This window comes from Carlito syrichta, unplaced genomic scaffold (assembly GCF_000164805.1).
Source record: "Carlito syrichta isolate Samal-C Ts95f unplaced genomic scaffold, Tarsius_syrichta-2.0.1 Scaffold307179, whole genome shotgun sequence".
NCBI classification, from domain to species: domain Eukaryota; kingdom Metazoa; phylum Chordata; class Mammalia; order Primates; family Tarsiidae; genus Carlito; species Carlito syrichta.
This window is the reverse complement of record NW_007251275.1, coordinates 55,603-73,808: the sequence shown is the minus strand read 5'-3', so window position 1 is coordinate 73,808 and position 18,206 is coordinate 55,603. Positions and strand designations below refer to the sequence as shown.

The 18,206-nt window shown below is 45.7% G+C and overlaps 2 protein-coding genes across 5 annotated transcripts in view; one reads left to right on the top strand and one right to left on the bottom strand.

Annotated features, from left to right (window-relative positions):
* The window catches only part of SARNP (SAP domain containing ribonucleoprotein), a 70,795-nt gene that overhangs the window by 5,484 nt on the left and 47,105 nt on the right, over positions 1 to 18,206 (top strand). For 2 of the 3 annotated variants that reach the window (XR_002482307.1, XM_008064013.1), the window contains exon 1: positions 9,256 to 9,340. Coding sequence is in view for 2 of the 3 variants with exons in the window: in XM_008064013.1 (XP_008062204.1) it covers positions 9,305 to 9,340 (36 nt within the window). In the remaining variant the exon portion in view is untranslated. Of the gene's footprint in view, positions 1 to 2,563; positions 2,671 to 2,878; positions 2,999 to 3,765; positions 3,927 to 4,022; positions 4,126 to 4,316; positions 4,504 to 9,255; positions 9,341 to 18,206 lie in introns of those variants that run through there. The other variant, XM_008064012.2, reaches the window with a different exon arrangement.
* Positions 5,517 to 9,088, bottom strand: ORMDL2 (ORMDL sphingolipid biosynthesis regulator 2). 2 transcript variants are annotated; one of them, XM_008064014.1, is made up of 4 exons: positions 8,898 to 9,088; positions 7,890 to 8,064; positions 7,583 to 7,734; positions 5,517 to 6,019 (listed from the first exon to the last, which is right to left on the bottom strand). In XM_008064014.1, the coding sequence occupies exons 2-4, from the start codon at positions 8,061 to 8,063 to the stop codon at positions 5,884 to 5,886; spliced, it is 462 nt and encodes a 153-aa protein (XP_008062205.1). In that variant the 5' UTR covers position 8,064; positions 8,898 to 9,088; the 3' UTR covers positions 5,517 to 5,883. The 2 variants fall into 2 exon arrangements, with proteins under 2 accessions (XP_008062205.1, XP_021571212.1); XM_021715537.1 differs by lacking the exon at positions 8,898 to 9,088 and adding an exon at positions 8,586 to 8,673 and having other exon boundaries at positions 5,764 to 6,019.

Sequence of the window (18,206 nt, the reverse complement as noted above, 5' to 3'; positions counted from 1 at the left end):
GGCCACTGCACTGCAGTCTGGGTGACAGAGTGAGACTCCAACTCAAAAAAAAAAAAATATTATTTGTCTTGGATTAAAGGCTGAAAAATATATAAAAAGCCTCTGAGATCATGATATGCTACTTCATTTTCTGGTACAGAAAGGCAGATTATTATTATTATTTTCTTTAAGAGTAGCAGAGAAGAGAGCCAAGCGCCTTATCTCTCTCCACAGAGAGACTAGGGTTAAAAAAGAGTGAGAGGCCACACTCACCTAGAGTGTAGACCCACTCCCTGTCTGTGGGGGGTGAATTTTTCTTAAATAAATCATTTCTTCTGTCAAAAAAAAAAAAAAAGAAAAGAGTGAGAGAGCAAGCGGCAAATCTTGGTGGGAGAGGAGAATGAGAGAGCGAGAGAGTGGCAGATCTCGGTGGGACCCCAAAAATGTTAGATCTTTGTAGGACCTCCAAAAATGTTAGGTCACATCTCAGTGAAACCTCCAAAAATGTTAAGGAACACTCCCAGCAGGGCCTCCAAAACGTTAGGTCAGGCCCGCTGGGGGTGTAGGTGTCTGGTGTGTGACCCAATGCCACATGAAAGATGCAAAGAATTGCACGGAAGTTAGATTAGAAAATATAGTTTATTTAGGAAGTAAATTGGAGAGAGAGAGAGAGGGGATTCACCTCCTCAAGGGAGGGGACAGGGCCAAAGCTTAAGAAAACATGGCCTGGCCATAGTTCAAAGAGCACATGGCCACACCATAGTTTATCAAGCCAAGAAGTTTTGTATACAAGCTGAGGTAGAAGGATTGCCTGAGTCCAGAAGGTCAAGGCTGTGGTGAGCTGAGATCGTGCCACTGCCCTCCAGCCTGGGTGACAGAGTGAGATCCAGACACAAAAGAATAAAAAAATTAAAAAAAGGAATTAGAGTCAGGTGTGGTGACTCATGCCTGTAACTCCCATTTGGAGTCTGAGGCTAGAGGATCACTTGAGGCCAAGAGTTCAAAACCAGCCTGGGGAACACAGCAAGATCCCATCTCTAAAAAAAAAATTTTTAGCTGGGCATGGTGGCACATGCCTATAGTCTGAGCTACTTGGGAGGCTGAGGCAGGAGGTTATAGTGAGCTATGATTGCACCACTGCATTCCAGCTTGGATAACAAAGCGAGACCTATGCCTAAAAAAGAAAAAAAAAAGGACAAGGAATAAGTTAGAAAATGTAACATCTGTGTAACATCTTTGGAACTCTTACTTTATAACTGATAATAAAATTAAAATGCAAGGGTGCCGGGCATGGTGGCTCAGCTTATAATTCCAGCAGTTTGGGAGGCTGAGGCAAGAGGATTGCCTGAGCCTGGGGGATCAAGACCAGCCTGGGAAACTTGGTGAGACCTCGTTTCTACAATAAATCACAAAAATTAACCAGGTGTGGTGGCGTGCATCTGTAGTTCCAGCTACTTGGAAGACTGCGGCGGAAGGATCGCCTAAGCCCAGCAGGTCAAGGCTGTGGTGGCTGTGAGTGTGTCACTGCATTCCACTCTGGGCAACAAGAGTGAAACTCAAACTCAAAAATAAAATAAAAATAGGGCTGGGCACGGTGACTCAGCCTGTAATCCTAGCACTTTGGGAGGCCAAGGCTAGAGGAATGCCTGAGCCCGGGGTTTTGAGACCAGCCTGGGCAACTTGGTGAGACCTCATCTCTACAATAAATTGTAAAAACTAGCTGGGTGTGGTGGCATAGGTCTGTAGTTCCAGCTATTTGGAAGGGTGAGGTGGATGATGGCTTGAGCCCAGCAGGTAGAGGCTGTAGTGGCTTCAAGCGTGCCACTGCCCTCCAGCCTGGGTGACAGTGAGACTCCAACTCAAAAAAAAGGAAGGGCTTAGTATGTGTATGCTGGGTAGGGAGATTGATCCCTATTCACCTGGGATTAAGGGGGTTCCAGAGACATGGGACCTTTTAGTACTAACATGAAACAGTCCCAGGCAAACTGGGATGGTGGATCACCCTAGTGCCAGAATCTGTGATATATATTTCATGTGTACTCATTTAATCCTAGCAGCAATCCATGATAGATAACATATTCAAGGTAATATAGCTAATAAGTGGCAGAGCTGTGACTTGAACACAAATCTGTCTGCAGAGCCAGAGCAATTAATCATTAAGCTATATTGACTCTCCAAAAGGCTGGTGAAAGGGAACCTCTTTTTTTTTTTTTGAGACAGTCTCTTGCTTTGTTGCTTAGGCTGGAGTGCAGTGGTGTGATCATAACTCACTGTAAACTCAAACTCCTGGGCTGAAGCCCCAATCCTTACCTCAGCCTCCCAAGTACCTATGAGTACAGATATGCACCACCATGCCTGGCTAATGTTTAAATTTTTGTGTAGAGACCAGGGTCTCACTATGTTGCCTAGGCTGGTCTCGAACTCCTGGCCTCAAGCGATCCTCCCATTTTAACCTCTTGAGTTGCTGGGATCATGGGCATAAGCCACCTCACCCAGCCAAAAGAGAACTGTTTGATATGAGAATAGACCCAAGATGGGGAGAGGGTTGGAATGAGTTTGTCATGAAATCTCTTTATCTGGGCAGGTTCATCCCGATAAAAATCATCATCCCCAGGCTGAGGAAGCCTTCAAGGTTTTGCGAGCAGCTTGGGACATTGTCAGCAATGCTGAAAGGCGGAAGGAATATGAGATGTAAGTTGGAGATGGGAAATTGTCAGATGAAGTAAATGAACACTCAACAGGAGAGGCACCTGGATATGTGGATAGAGGCTCTTTGAGGCAGAGAGGACTGAAGTTGCTTGTCTTTCTAACTAGCCAGGGGCCTCAAAAGGCCAGTAGATCTGTCTCCTTTTGTCCCTCCCTCAATACTCTCTGATTTACAAAGACTTTCTTCCCTTAGGAAGCGAATGGCAGAGAATGAGCTGAGCTGGTCAGTGAATGAGTTTCTGTCCAAGCTGCAAGACGACCTCAAGGAGGCAATGAATACCATGATGTGTAGCCGATGCCAAGGAAAGCACAGGTATGAAACAGGAGGACAGGGATGGGACAGCCACAGCTCAGGGGTTGGGTAACCAGAGGTCTTCCTTGTGAGCATTGGTAAGTATGAGATATAGATGATGAGTAAAATGACCCTTTGTCATGCCGTCAAGAGCTTGAGAATTTGAGTTAGCATTAAGAAAAATTAGCGGCTGGGCTTGGTGGCTCAGCCTGTAATCCCAGCACTTTGGAGGCCGAGGCTAGTGAATTGCCTGAGCCCACAGGCTCGAGACCCACCCAGGCAACTTGGCAAGACCTCGTCTCTACAGTAAATCAAAAATTAGCCAGGCATGGTAGTGCATGCCTGTAGTTCTGGCTACTTGGAAGGCCAAGGCGGAAGGGCTGCCAGAGCCCAGCAGGTCAAGGTTGCGGTGGCTAGGAGCGTGCCACTGCACTCCAGTCTGGGCGACAGAGTGACTCCAACTCAAAAAAAGGAAAACTAGTGACGGGCATGGTGGCTCATGCCTGTAATCCCAGCACTTAGGGAGGTGGAGTCAAGAGGATTGCCTGAACCCAGAGGTTTGAGACCAGGGTGAGCAGGTTGGCGAGACCACGTCTCAAAAACAAAACAAAAAAAAACAAGATTAGCTTTAAGATAGAAAGTTGAAGGCAGGGGGGTACATAGGCATATGAAACAACTAAGGAGAGAATTTTAGATGTTTCCACCATATTTGTGAGTATGAGACTACTAGCAATGCCCTAGGTATGCTTGACAAATTATTAAGAAACTATCCTTTTGTTGGATTGCAGGAGATTTGAAATGGATCGGGAACCTAAGAGTGCCAGATATTGTGCTGAGTGTAACAGGCTGCATCCTGCTGAGGAAGGAGACTTTTGGGCAGAGTCAAGCATGCTGGGCCTCAAGATCACCTACTTTGCACTGATGGATGGAAAGGTGTATGACATCACAGGTACTTTTCCGTCCTCTAGAAATATCGGCTCATACTTCTGATCTTACATGTGCTCTAAACTGTGATGTTTTGGCTAAATATTTCTCATGTTTGTAGAGTGGGCTGGATGCCAGCGTGTAGGAATCTCCCCAGATACCCACAGAGTCCCCTATCACATCTCATTTGGTTCTCGGATCCCAGGCACCAGTGGGCGGCAGAGGTAGGTGTTATTTCTGTCAGTAATTTTTCTACTATTCCAGTTTTGAATATAGTTTTAGATGGCCTGCTTTTTAGGACACCTAGGTGCCTCACTCTCTAGGAAGTTTGGGCATTGACTCAGTATATTTTTAACTTAGGTAACAATATCATTCTGGTACCTCTAGCCTTATTTTTTCTTCTGTCTTATCTCAGAGCCACCCCAGATGCCCCTCCTGCTGACCTTCAGGATTTCTTGAGCCGGATCTTTCAAGTACCCCCAGGCCAGATGTCCAATGGGAACTTCTTTGCAGCTCCTCAGCCTGGCCCTGGAGCCACTGCAGCCTCTAAGCCCAACAGCACAGTACCCAAGGGAGAAGCCAAGCCGAAGCGGCGGAAGAAAGTGAGGAGACCCTTCCAGCGTTGACACCCCTTCTCTTCTTTCCTCAAATCAATTGTCAGGGAGTCAAAAGGGCTGTGTACAGCACAGGCTGGAGTTTGACTTGTTTATTTTTAAATATTTTAAAAAGGGAAAATTTTAAGCTTAAGTCATTCACTCAGTACTCATAGGAAACCCCTGAACCACTCTCCCTCCTTCCCCAGCACCCAGGAACTGAATCTTGTCTTCTGACAATACCAAAGAAATAGGGGTGGCTAGAGCAAAGAACCTAGGGCCTGGAGCTGGGCTGGACAACACGTCCCTTTGAGGTATGGGAAGGGGTGTTTCCCTGGGGTCTGTATGCCTTTGTCTTATCATCTGCTTTTAGAGCAGATGACACTTCCCCCATTTTTAAACTATGAATCTATCTTACTCCTTGATGATTTCAGGAGGGAGTTCCCTCCTTTACCCTGATACACTACTTAAAAGACAGAACAAGAAAATATGTAGCCCTAATTATAGGAGATACATAGAGTTCAGAGAATGGAAACTGAATTTTCCCTCGGACTTTCACCTTGTGGGTACATCACCCAATTTTGGGCTTGTTGCTGCAAGGATGGCCAAAATTAATAATTTTTGAAAAGTAGGCTCGTGCCTGCTGCCCTTGGGTGAGGGGGAAGGATAAGGGGGTTCCCAGAGCCCTCTTGTGATCCAAGGGTTTGTATTTTTTTAAGTTTGTTCATATTTGTATGTACATATCTATTTAAAGCCAGGGGATTATCTTTCTATAAATGTATAACTGGCAACCTGCATCTTCCCTTTCTTCTTTGCCCATATAGTTGGAGTCCTTTTTCTCATTTGAGAATCCTTTCTCTCTCAAATGTCAGCTGAGAGTGAAGGGTACCTCCTATTGCACCAGGAGAAGGATTAAAAAATTGCTGAAAGCTTTATACAGTTAAGTCAGTATTCCATCTTTCCTTCCCAACCTTATTAGGACATTTCCCTAATCTTCCTGCTGATCAACTTGCAGCCATAACTGAAAAAAAAATTGTCTTTATTATAAGGAAAATACAAGTGAAACAAAGCCAGAAGGTGGTAGGGACAGAAAACATGGAAAAATATGATCACCAAACAAGCGCCCAAACGTGGCTTCCTGTGTGGAGGTGAGTGATTTGGCCCTTACATCATTGGCCTCTCCTGAGTCAAAGCAACTTGCCCAGCAGGACCGGGCCCAGGAGCCCCATTTTCCAATGTCTTCTCTTCCTGAGAGTTTGGGAAAGGTGGTATGGTTCTCGGGCTTTCAAAATATGGAAGACAGTACGGCAAAGAAGAGAAGGATGTTATAGCCTTTTGTTTCAATGACTTCCCCATGCCGGTGGAGCTGTCCCCACCCAGCCCCATCCCTCAGTATTTATTGATGCCAAAGACACGAACCCCATGAAATTGGGGCAACTTAGGCAGCAGTACACTGAGCAGTGATGCTGTGTTGATGAGGAAGTGAGCAGCGTCATACTTGGTATAAAAGCTGGCCAGGAGGTAGCTGGGGAGAGAAAAATAGGATGAGTAAGGTTGCCCTTCCCTATCCATATTCATGCCTTTCTAGTAACTTTCTCTTCTTTTTTTTTTTTTTTGAGTTGGAGTCTCACCCTGTTGCCCACACTGGAGTGCAGTGGCATGGCCACCGCAGCCTCGACCTGCTGGGCTTAGGCGATCCTTCTACCTTAGCCTTCCAAGTCATTGGAACTACAGGCACATGCTATGAAGCACAGCTAATTTTTCTTGATTTATTGTAGAGAGAGGTTTCGCCAAGTTGCCCAGGCTGGTCTTGAACTAATAGGCTCAGACAATCCTCTCACCTCGGCTTTCCAAAGTGCTGGGATTATAGGGGTGAGCCACTGAACCCAGCCAAAAAAAATTTTTTTTTTTTTGAGTTGGAGTCTCACTCTGTCACCCAGACTGGAGTGCAGTGACACGCTCCCGGCCACTGCAGCCTTGACCTGCTGGGCTCAGGCGATCCTTCCGCCTCAGCCTTTCAACTAGCTGAAACTACAGGTGCGTGCTACCATGCTCGGCTAATTTTTTTGATTTATTGTAGAGATGAGGTCTCGCCAAGTTGGCCAGGTGGGTCTCGAACCCGTGGGCTCAGGCAATCCACTCACTGCAGCCTCCCAAAGCGCTGGGATTACAGGCTGAGCCACTGAGCCCAGCTAAAATTTTTTTTTAATTAATTTTTTAAGTAAATTTATTAAAACTTAAAAGTAAATTAGAGAGAGAAAGAGAAGAGTCACCTCCCCAATGTGGGGGAGGTGGCCAAAGCCAGGAAGCATGGTGATAGCCATAGCTCTAAGAGCGCATGGCCACACCAGAGTCTAGCAAGGCAATGACCCAAAAAAATTTTTTTTGAGGCAGGTCACACTATGTTGCCCAGGCTTCAATACAGTGGCTATTCACAGGTGCAGTCATAGCACACTACAGCCTCCAACTCCTGGGCTCAAGCAGTCCTGCCTCAGCCTCCTGAATAGCTGGGACTTCAGGTGCATGCCACCACACCCAGCTCGTTGTCTTCTATTTCAAATGAACAGTTTTATTGTATGTAGTCCTAGGATATCTGAAAGTATTTCAGCTATATCAACAGTATTTACTTTGGGATTCAGGAGATAATCAGATAGCAACCTTAACTGGAGATATAGGTTGGTTTGTGTTTCTTAAGTTAATGATATGGCAAATGATAGCTAAAGCTGTTTCAGCCTGTATGACAGTTAGAGTCTTTGCTTTCACTCCCCAGTGTTTTTGAAGATTACCATCAGTTCTGCCTTTATCTATTCACTTCTTTTGGAAGTGTAAATTCATTTGGTTTTACTTGGCATTTTTTTTTCTCTGTCCCTTCATTCCCTTACTACTAAGAAGGCAGCAAGGAATGCTTGATTATAATATTGTATTCTCCTTTTTCCTATCCTCTGTAGATTTAGAACTAGTATATCACAGTTTCTTCAAAAGGTCATAGATGGGTAGTCTGCCTTTTAAAAGTTTCCCTGTTGGTCTTTTTACCTGGTTCTTGGAACTCTTTCTAACCCAGCATCCTCCCTTTCGCCCGTAGACTCACAGTACAATAGGGGAGATGCTGAGGAACTTGCGGGACGAGGTGAACTGGAGACCATAGTCCATCTGCTCCCAGTATGTCAGCAGCCGAGCCTTTCCTTGGTCAGGGGTCTCAAAGGGTGTCCCCTTAACTGTATGTAAGAAGACATACATAGCCTGGAAAGAGGGAAGGGGGCAGTGTGAAAGGCAGAAAGTAGTTCTTGAACCCAAGAATTATTCCAAAGGAAGACATTAATCCCCAAACAATTGGTGACTCGGTTTTTGGTTGGGAAAGGCCTGAGGTGGGTACGAGGGAGTGGTTTAGTGCTCACCAAGTTATGGATGACGTTGGTCAGGGTCCAGACAACAGGAATGCTGAAGAAGGGGATGCTGAGGAGAACCACATGCAGCAGTCCTACCAAGATGATGTAGGCCAGCCAGATGCCCCGGCTATTCATCACTCGAGTGTTGGGGTTTAATTCGCTGTGTGCCACCCCCACATTCATCCTACCATAATGGGGGATCAGGCAGGAATCTCAACCCCTCTGTGCGCTTGTCCTCCCACTTGTCTCCCAAATAGCCAAAATCCCCTTGAGGTCTATTGGCAATGCAAGAACACAGAAGGGAAAAACTGAAGACGGAGAAAACTTTAAAAGGCAATAAGAGTCCTCCCTACATTTTAGAGACAAATTGTAATTTTTTACTCTGATCTTTGCACTTCAACTGTAACATGAAGGCGTTAAGCCTACTTCAAGAAGCAAGGGAAACAGGAGTATCTCTATTTTCCTGAAGAAGTTAGTAAGAATCACCAAGAGATCACACACAACTAGAATTCCGTAAGTAAGTCATGGTATCAATCAAGGAACCACTGAGAAGGAATGAGTCCCCACTTTTTCCTCTGGGTCTGCCCGCCCTGTGTCTTAGTCCCTTGGCATGTAAGTAGCCAGTATCCTCATTCCTTCTCTCAAGGAGAGGCGCTGCAGGAACTTGCCCACGCCTTCTGGACTGGGCTAGGAAGGGACCTGAGCCTCGAGAAATGGAGCCTCAGTCCTGACTCCGGGGGCGGCAGCGAGCGTCTGAACTCGTTTCTTCAGAATTGTGCTAGCTCTACAGCTGGTGATAACTGGTTAGGACGCAGCTCTTGCCCGCCCCCTCTCTACCTAAGATTCCCTAAACTCTAGCATCGAACCCGCCCGATGCTCCTCCCAGCTTTCCCTAGATCGTTCGTGGGCTCCTTTCAGGGCTCGCTCCCTTCTCAGTACTTGCCGCCTCCTCGCCGCTCCTTTCGCCTCCCACCATTTTCCCTCGGCAACCTCTCCCAGCCCCTCGGCAGCCCCTACCTGCCAGCTTCAGAAGCCGGTCCGCCTAGGGGCGCGGAGCTCACCACCACACCTGTGGTCTCCAGGAAGTAGCTTCCCCATCTGCGCTCTCCCTATTGGGGGAACAGAGTCAGCGCTGCCACCACCGATTGGTAGGCAATCCTAGTGGAAACGCACAATTGGTCGCTATTTCTGCCGTTCTGAAGCTGCAGGGCCCGCCCCTCTCCCTGCCCCACCTTCTGCAAGAGGTGGGGAAAGCTGCGGGAGGAGTGAGAACGACGCCAGCTACTGGCCAATGGGAAGGGCTGATGGTGCGGGGTGGGAGTGAGAGCGGCAGCGATTGGTCGGCCGTGGGTCTCCCCGTCCCGGCGGGAGCCCCTGGAGGCGGAGGCAGCGGGTGGGGGCCTAGCGGAGTGAGGAGTAACAAGATGGCTGCCGAGACGGTGGAGCTCCATAAGCTGAAGGTACCGTGAGGAGGGGGAAGGGCCGAGTTGGGCTTTTCTGGGGACCGAATCCCGCAGGGTGGCTTGCGCCTTCGTGCACGTGTTCTCCTTGCAGGCTTTTCCACTTCGTTTCTCAGCTTCCGCCGTAGTTCTGTTCTTTTGTGCCTCTCTTCCCCGCTACGCCTTCCGTAATTTCCCATTTCTCCTCACGGTTGACCGCCGTGTTTGTTATCTCTGCTCCCTTCTTCATCGTTGTGTCGTCTGTCACCCTTCCCCACCGGCGTGTGCGAGTGCCTTCCACCTGTGATCCTCGTTTCTCGTCAGAGCTGCATTACGTCAGCGGTTCCTCCTCTGTCCCACGCCGGACCCAGGACCCCTTTTTCTTTCTCGGGTTTGATGCTTTCCGTCCGCCGTCCAAAGCTGAGATTCCCGTGCTAGCAGATGATGCCACGTTTGTGTATTCCTCCCTGAGCAGGTCCCCGACATCCAGAAAATGCTTCCACTTCGTTTTTCTAGGCGGGGTGACGCCCCCGGGCCGGGTTTTGAACCGGGGGAGAGGCTTCTCCGAAGATAGGCCTCTCCAGAGGAGCGTGGGCTGGAGGAGGCCTTAAGCGTTAGTGGAAGCGCAGACGCCTCCGATTTTAAAGTTTTCCGAGTCTTCTGCCCGCCAACCTTCCCCTTACGCCATCCCCTACCACCAGAGAGGACCCAGCGGCGGTATTTTGGAAAAGCAGTTCCACGGTTAGGGGTACCCACGTCCCGCTTCGTATGGCGGATGTGCCCTGCATCTCTTGGTGTCCCCATTGGGTGACACTCTGAAGCACGGAAGGAATCTGTACCTTAAGTTGTCTTTTGGGAATCTTGGTAGCTCTCGCGTACTTAGACTACTATTTTCCTGGCAGAAGAGAGGGTTTTCTTTTAGGGTACGGTAAGAGACTATCTAGATTCGTTGTTGTGTCCCCAAGTAGCTTTTCCATTAGATGGTTTGGTCATGCTACCTCGGACACCAGCCAGGCTGATCGAGCCGAAACTGGAAACGGATTTTTTAAAGCTTGCTGAGCTTAAAAACAAAACAAAACAAAACCAAAAAAGCAAAAGGGGAGTAAGGGTAGGGAGAGGGACTCTCGTTAGTCACATATCAGTTGGCCCCAATTAGTCTTTCTGTGAAAGCTGCTATGTTTCTCACTCTTGGATTCTAAACTTTACTAGTGGGTTTTTGTGTTATTTTGGAGTTACTGTTTATTTGCTACTGAAATGCATATCAGTGGTCTCCTAATATTTATTGTGTTGACCATTACATAAGTTATAAAACATACATGGAAAAGGAATTTTTGAATGAGTGAACAGAAGATCTAATGTTTTCTTCCTATTTGTTCTACTTTTGAAATCCCTGGAGTAAGCTGCCAGCTACCCCATATCTTGCCATTATGGATCTTGTGTTGGATTATGGAGTTCCTCCTTCCATCAAATCTGTATTTGTCAGGTCTATATTAAATTTATATTTGACTAGATAAGTCACCTTTATATAATGTTCTTTGACCTGATTTCAGCTATTACTGTCTTAAGGGAACGTGAGGCACGCCTGGCAGCCTAAAAAGGACTCACTCTTTAATCACATTTGCTTGTCTTTGCTTTTTCTCTAGAACACTTCTTAACCTTTTGGAGGTCACAGATATCTTTGAAACTCTGATGAAAGGTATGGACCCTCTCCCCAGAAGAAGGCATGTACACATACTTGCATGCGATTTGAGGGGCTTCATAAAACTACCTTGTAGCCCTGAGGAGTCTGTGGACCTCTGGTTAAGAACCCATGCCTTTAATTCTGACCTGTAGGACAGTTACTGTTTGCTTCCACTGGTGATGTTGATGGAGTGATCCTCACTTTTGGGTTGGTTTAGGATTTTATTGCCTTTAAAAAATTTTTTCCATTTTTGTGAAGAGAATTTTAGGCGTTAGCATGGGACCTCAGAGGAAAGGAATATACTTTGAAATAGGAGGGGAAAATAGTATATTATGTATCTGAATTGATGTGTAAGTTTTTATTAATTGCATATTTCTGAGAATTTTCTAGAAATGCAGTCATTCTAAGACAGTTGGAAAGAAAGACAACTGAATCAAAGTGTCTAGCAGTATCAGATTTCCAGTCAAACATGAAAAAGAATTACTGCTGAGGAGAGGAGAAAATTGCAGTGTTTTCAAAGTGAGACATTTGTATTATTGAAACAAAGTGCAGATATATGTTGGTGGCTGAAGATAGTTTGGAAAAAAGTAGGTAAACTGATGATAAAGGTAAATCAGCATGATATTAAAAAGGGCTTTCTAAGTTGTGTAGGAGTTCTGGCTCTTGTCGTGTAGTCATAAGGGAGAGCTGGGAGCTTTTGGGAATTTGAAAGGAGGAGTCTGATTTGATCAGTTTGTGTTTTCTTGGAGGACAAAACCTGGCGGGGAAGGGATTTCATCAGTTAGATGTTTATTCTAGTAGTCATTCCCCAGTTTAAAACCTTTTAATTATATTCCTGCCAATCCTCCAACTTAGTTTCTCGTACTCCAACCACAGTGGCCTTTGTTTCATTTCTACAAAGTGGTTGTGTTCATTGATGACTGACACATAGCATTTACTATGTGGCAAGAGAGTGTTCAAAGTTGTTTATATACATTAATTGACTTAATTCTTGTAGTAACCTTATAAGGTAAATACTTCTGTTATCCCCATTTCAAAATAAGAAAAACTGAAGCCTCAGAGAGAGTAACTGATTTGAGTAACTTGCCCTGGGATGCACGCCTAATGTGTGGCATATCACATCCAGGCTTTCTGTCTTCAGAAGTCATGTGCAGCCGGGCTCGGTGGCTCAACCTGTAATCCTGCACTTTGGGAGGCCAAGGTGAGTGGATTGCCTGATCCCCCGGGTTTGAGACCCACCTGGGCAACTTGGCAAGACCTCATCTCTACATAAATAAAAAATTAGCTGGGTGTGGTAGCGCATGCCTGTGGTTCCGGCTACTTGGAAGGCTGAGGTGGAAGGATCGCCAGAGCCCAGCAGGTCAAGGCTGCAGTGGCCGGGAGCGGCCACTGCACTCCAGTCTGGGCGGCAGAGTGAGATTCCAACTCAAAAAAAAAAAAAAAAAAGAAAGAAAGAAATCCTGTGCTTATTAACTACGCAGTGCCCCTCCCTCTTACTTCAGAACCCAGAACCTTCATACGTGCTGCTCTTGGAGTTTTCTTTTGGTTGCAGTGCTCCTGCCCCCCTCCCTCCCACCTTTATCTAGTTATAACTATTGCACACCTTTCAGATAGCAGTCAAGCATAATTTACTGAAGGAAGCCTTCCCTGTTGTTCCTATCCATACACATGGTCAGGATACATTTTATATGCTTTCATAGGACCCCGTATTTTTTAAAAAATCAATTAAAACGCTATTTATATGATCATTGATTGCCTTGTTTCCCTACTAGATTGTAAGTTCTATGTGGGCAAAGACTGCTTTGCTCTTGATTCTTTTCCTATATCTAAGATAATGCTTGATACACAGTAGGTGCTCAGTAACTATTTGTCAAAAGAAGAAGCATATTAATGCCTCAGATAAGATAGTAACTATTAGAATGAGAATGAACTTGAAAGAAATTTGGGATGTAGAATTGTATAGATCAGTTAGATGTGGAAGGAATGAAAGATGACTCCAGAGTTTGTGCAGTGATACCTTTAATCTAGGTTGAGAGAAGGAGGAGAAGCCAGTTTTGTGTAGGAGAGAAGATGAGTTTAGTTTTGGGCTTAATTGTCTTTGGCACATCACTTGTAGATGTATTATAGTCAGTTGGAAAAGTGGGTCTTTCACTCAGGAGCTGAAAGCTGATGAAGAAGATTTGGGACTTATTCAGAAAATACTTTTGGAGCGTCTGCCATGTGCCAGTTATCATGGGTACTGGGGATACATCAGTGAGCAAAACAATTCTTGTTCTCATGGAGCTATTTTACCAGGGGAAACCACAGTAAATAAGTAAAATTTGGCCAGGTGTAGAGGCTCATGCCTGTCTCTCATCACTTTGGGAGACTGAGGAGGGATACCAGCCAAGGCAACATAGTGAGACCTCACCTCTTGAAAAAAAAAAGTAGTCTGGTGTGGTGGTGTGCGCCTGTAGTCTCAGCTACTTGGGAGGTTGAGGCAGAAGGATTGCCTGAGCCCAGGAGGTCAAGGCTGTGGTGAGCCACTGTACTCCAATGTGGGGGACAGAGTAAGACTCCAACTCAAGCAATAAAATAAAATTTATAATATGTCAAATGGTCATAAGGTGTATAGAGAAAAATAGGTAAAGGAGGTAGAAAGGGTAGTAAGTTTTGTAATTTTAAATAGGGTGACTGGGGTAGTAGGCCTCATTAAGAAGGGGACATTTACACAGAGACTTGAAGGAGTCATGTGCAAAGTGTTACAGAAATAGCACAAGGCTAGTTTGGCTTATCAGAGTAAGCAGTAGTTTATTTTTTATTTATTTATTTATTTTTTAGTTGCAGTCTCACTCTGTTGCCCAGACTGGAGTGCAGTGGCCGCTCCCGGCCACCGCAGCCTCGACCTGCTGGGCTCTGGCGATCCCTCCGCCTCAGCCTTCCAAGTAGCTGGAACTACAGGCGCATGCTACCACACCCAGCTAATTTTTTGATTTATTCTAGAGATGAGGTTTCACCAAGTTGCCCAGGCGGGTCTCGACCCCGCAGGCTCAGGCAATCCACTCCCTCAGCCTCCCAAGGTGTGGGATTACAGACTGAACCACCGAGCCAGGCTAGCAATGGTTTTAAGAGGTAATGGTAAGGAAGAGGAGAGCAGATTGTGCAGGGCCTTGCAGGTAATAGTTAGGATTCAAGCTTTTAATAAGATAGAAAATGAATGGATGATGATGATTGAGTTGGAGTCTCACTCGAGTGCAGTGACATGATCACGGCTCATCACAGCCTCAAGCTCCTGGACTCATGTGATCTTCCTGCCTCAGCCTCTCAAGTAGCTAGGACGACAGGCGCATACCACCACACCTAACTTTTTCTTTTTTTTTTTTGAGTCAGAATTTCGCTCTGTTATCCAGGCTGCAGTGCAATGGCATGATCATAGCTCAGTGCAGTCTCAACCTCCTGGGGCTCATGATGCTTCTACCTCAGCCTCCTGAATCCAGCTAATTTTTTAAATTTTTGAAGAGATGAGGTCTCACTATATTGCCCAGGCTGGTCTGGAACTTCTGGGCTCAAGTGATAGCCTCCTACCTTGGTCTCCCAAAGTGCTGGGGTTACAGGCATGAGCCACCATGCCCTGTCTCATTTTTGAATAGAGGAGTAACATATTCTGAATAGAGGAGTAACATGTTTTGAATAGAGGAGTAGCATGTTACTTTTAAAAAATTTTTTTTTGAGTTGAAGTCTCATTCTGTCATCCAGACTGGAGGGCAGTAGCACTCCCGGCCACCGCAGCCTTGACCTGCTGGGCTCTGGTGATCCTTCTGCCTCAGCCTTCCAAGTAGCTGGAACTACAGGCATGCTACCACGCCTGGCTCATTTTTTTTTTTATTTTTTATGTAGAGATGAGGTCTTGCCAAGTTGCCTAGGCGGGTCTCGAATCTGCGATCTCAGGCAGTCCACTCACCTCAGCCTCTCAAACTGTCTTAAATTTTTAAAAGACCACTCTGGCTACAACTCTGTTGAAAATAAACAGGCTGGGCGCAGTGGCTCACACCTGTAATCCCAGAAATTTGGGAGACCAAGGTGAGAGGATTGCCTGATCCCATGGGTTTGTGACCAGCCTGGGCAATTTGGTGAGACTTCATCTCGAAGGCCAGATGTGGTAGCTCAAGCCTGTAATTCTAGCACTTTGGGAGGCTGAGGTGAGAGGACTGCCTGAGCCCACAGGTTCGAGACCAGCCTGGGAAACATGACAATACCTCATCTCTAAGCCTGGGCACGGTGGCTCAAGCCTGTAATCCCAGCACTTTGGGGGTAGAGGCGAGAGGATTTGAGACCAGCCTGGGCAACTTGGCAATACCTTATCTCTAAGACCTGGTGTGGTGACTCAAGCCTGTAATCTCAGCACTTTGGGAGACTGAGGTGAGAGGATTGCCTGAGCCCACTGGTTTGAGACCAGCCTGGGCAACATGGTGAGACTGAAGCAGAAGGATTGCCTGAGCCCAGCAGGTCAAGACTGTGGTGGCCGTGAGTGTGCCACTGCATTCCAGCCTAGGTGACAGAGTAGGACTCTGACTCAAAAAAAAAAAAAATCTATAAAAAAGAAAGACCAGAGTAGTATTTAGTGTGATGACAGGGATTGGTTACTAGATGTACAGTATTATGAAGGTAGGGCTGATAGAATTTGCTAATTATTGGATTCAGGGAAGTGAACTAGCCAGAAATGGAAATCTTAGTGCATGTTTATAGGGTTAGCTGGAAGAAGAACTAGCAAGGAGGCTAAGGAGGAGAGATAAGAGGAGAAAGAGAAGAGAGTTGGGTGCGGTGGCTCACACCTGTAATCCTAGCACATTGGGAAGCCGAGGCGGGAGGATTGCTTGAGACCAGGAGTTCAAGACCACTCTGGTCAACATAGCAAGACCCCTGTTTTTTTACACACACACGTGTGCGCGCACATGCGCACACACACACACACACACACACACACACACACACACACAAATATTAACCAGGCATAGTGGCATGTGCCTGTAGTCCTAGCTACTTGGGAGGCTGAGGTGGGAGAATCTCTTGAGCCCAGTGAGGTTATAGTGAACTGTGATTGTGCCACTGCACTCTGGGCTGGGTGACAGAATGATACCCTGTCTCTAAAGACAGTAAGGAAAAGGAAAGGGAGGAGAGGGGAAGGGGAGGCTGTATTGTGCTTAAATCAGAGGGACTTGAGGTAACATTGCCTTAAGATTAGACTTCAGGCATAGAGACCTGAGCTGGCAAATTGACTCTACTATGAATAAGCTGTGTGATTTTAAGCAAGTTATTGAATTTCTTTAAGCCTCATTTAAAACATTTATAAAGTAGTATTATAGCACAAACCATTTAGGTTTATTTTCAGGATTTTTTTGTTTTTTTATTACACAGGATCTTACTATGTTGCCCAAGCTGGTCTTGAACTCCTGGCCTCAAGTGATTGTCCCACCTCAGCCTCCCAAGGTGCTGGAATTACAAGCATGAGCTACCATGCCTGGTCTGTTACAAGGGTTAAATGAGAAAATACATTAGCACTTAGCCTGACACATACAGGGGACCCAAAAAAAAAATTTTTTTTTTTTTTAGGGTTGATCCCCTGTACAGGCCTCCTCTGCTAGCTAAGTGTTCTAGGATTAGTGTGCTAGTTAGTGCTGTTGTGAGAGGCTGCATTCAGCTTCAGTGAATTTTTGTTGGAGATTCTTTCAGTGTGTTTGCCCATTTCATGATGGGTGATTTATGAGTACCCCTGCCCACACTGCGCTAAATGTTTAGCAGTTTTTGACCCAAAATGGCATGATCCCCATGCCCCACTCTCCTTATTTACCTGATCTGACTTTTTTTTGTTTCCCTGATAAAAAAAAGTCCCCAAAGGGAAATGTTTTGCTGATGTGGAAGAGGTGGGGAAAAAAACAAAACAGAAGCACTAAAAAGGCATCAAGATTGACAAGTTCAAAAACTGTTTTGAGCAATGGAAAAAAGCATCTAGATAAGTGTCTTGCATCAAATGGAGAGTACTTTAAAGGTGACTGAAGTTTAAACATGTCAGAATAAATACACAATTTTTTATAAATAAATTCTGGGGTTTTTTTGATCCTCATATTAGTACTTGAAAATAAATTTCCTATTGTATGAAGTGTTATAGGTGACCGTGCGTGATGGCTCATACCTATAGTCTCAGCACTTTGGGATGCCAAGGTGAGAGGATTGCCTGAGCCCACAGATTCAAGACCAGCCCGGGCAACTTGGTGAGACCACATCTCTACAATAAAAAAAAATTAGCTGGGCGTGGTGGTGTGTGCCTATAGTTCCAGCTACTTGCAAGGCTGAGGTGGAAGGATCATCTGAGTCCTGTAGGACGAGGCTGTGGTGGCCATGAGCATGCCACTGTACTCCAGCCTGGGCAACAGAGGGAGACTACAACTCAAAAAAAAAAAAAAAAATGTTATAGGTGATACATCTCTATTACCAAAGTGTTTGCAAGCTATAAGAAGATATAAAAGATGAAAAGGTTTTCTAATAAAATATGTTAATCAAGATTAGTAAACTAGAAGAAATCACAGGACAATGCAATATTAAAGTTAAATATGGCTGGGCATGGTGACTCAGACTTGTAATCCCAACACTTGGGGAGGTGGAGGCGAGAGGATTGTCTGAGCCCAAGTGTTCGAGATTAGCCTGGGCAACTTGGCAAGACCTTGTCTCTACAATAAATCAAAAAATTAGCTGGGTGTGGTGACGGGCGCCTGTAGCTCCAGCTACATGGAAGGCTGAGGCAGAAGGATTGCCTGAGCCTAGCAGGTCAAGGCTGTGGTGGCTGTGAGCATACCACTACATTCCAGCCTGGTTGACAGAGTGAGACTCCAACTCAAAAAAAAAAAGTCAAATATATTATGGGGTTAATTGATCTGTCCTTTCTCTGTAAATTGGATAGTTAGGATGGATAATGTTTTATTGAACTGAAAAATAAAATGTAAAATAATTAATTTTTGAATAGGTAGTCACACACAAGGTCACAACTTTTTTTGTTGTTGTTGTTGTTGAAGTCTGTCATCCAGGGTGGAGCGCAGTGGCACACTCATGGCCACCCCAGCATCGACCTGCTGGACTTTGGCGATCCCTCCACCTCAGCCTTCCTATATATAGGCGGAACTATATATAGGCGCATGCTACAATGCCTGGCTAATTTTTTTTTTTTTTTTTTGA

Excerpts from the sequence above, each read along its gene's own strand:
- ORMDL2 (XM_008064014.1), bottom strand. The coding sequence starts at position 8,063 with ATGAATGTGGGGGTGGCACACAGCGAATTAAACCCCAACACTCGAGTG. Across the intron at positions 7,735-7,889 it reads CCAACGTCATCCATAACTTG|GCTATGTATGTCTTCTTACA; the intron begins GTGAGCACTAAA and ends CCCTCTTTCCAG. Across the intron at positions 6,020-7,582 it reads AGCATCTCCCCTATTGTACT|CTACCTCCTGGCCAGCTTTT; the intron begins GTGAGTCTACGG and ends TTCTCTCCCCAG.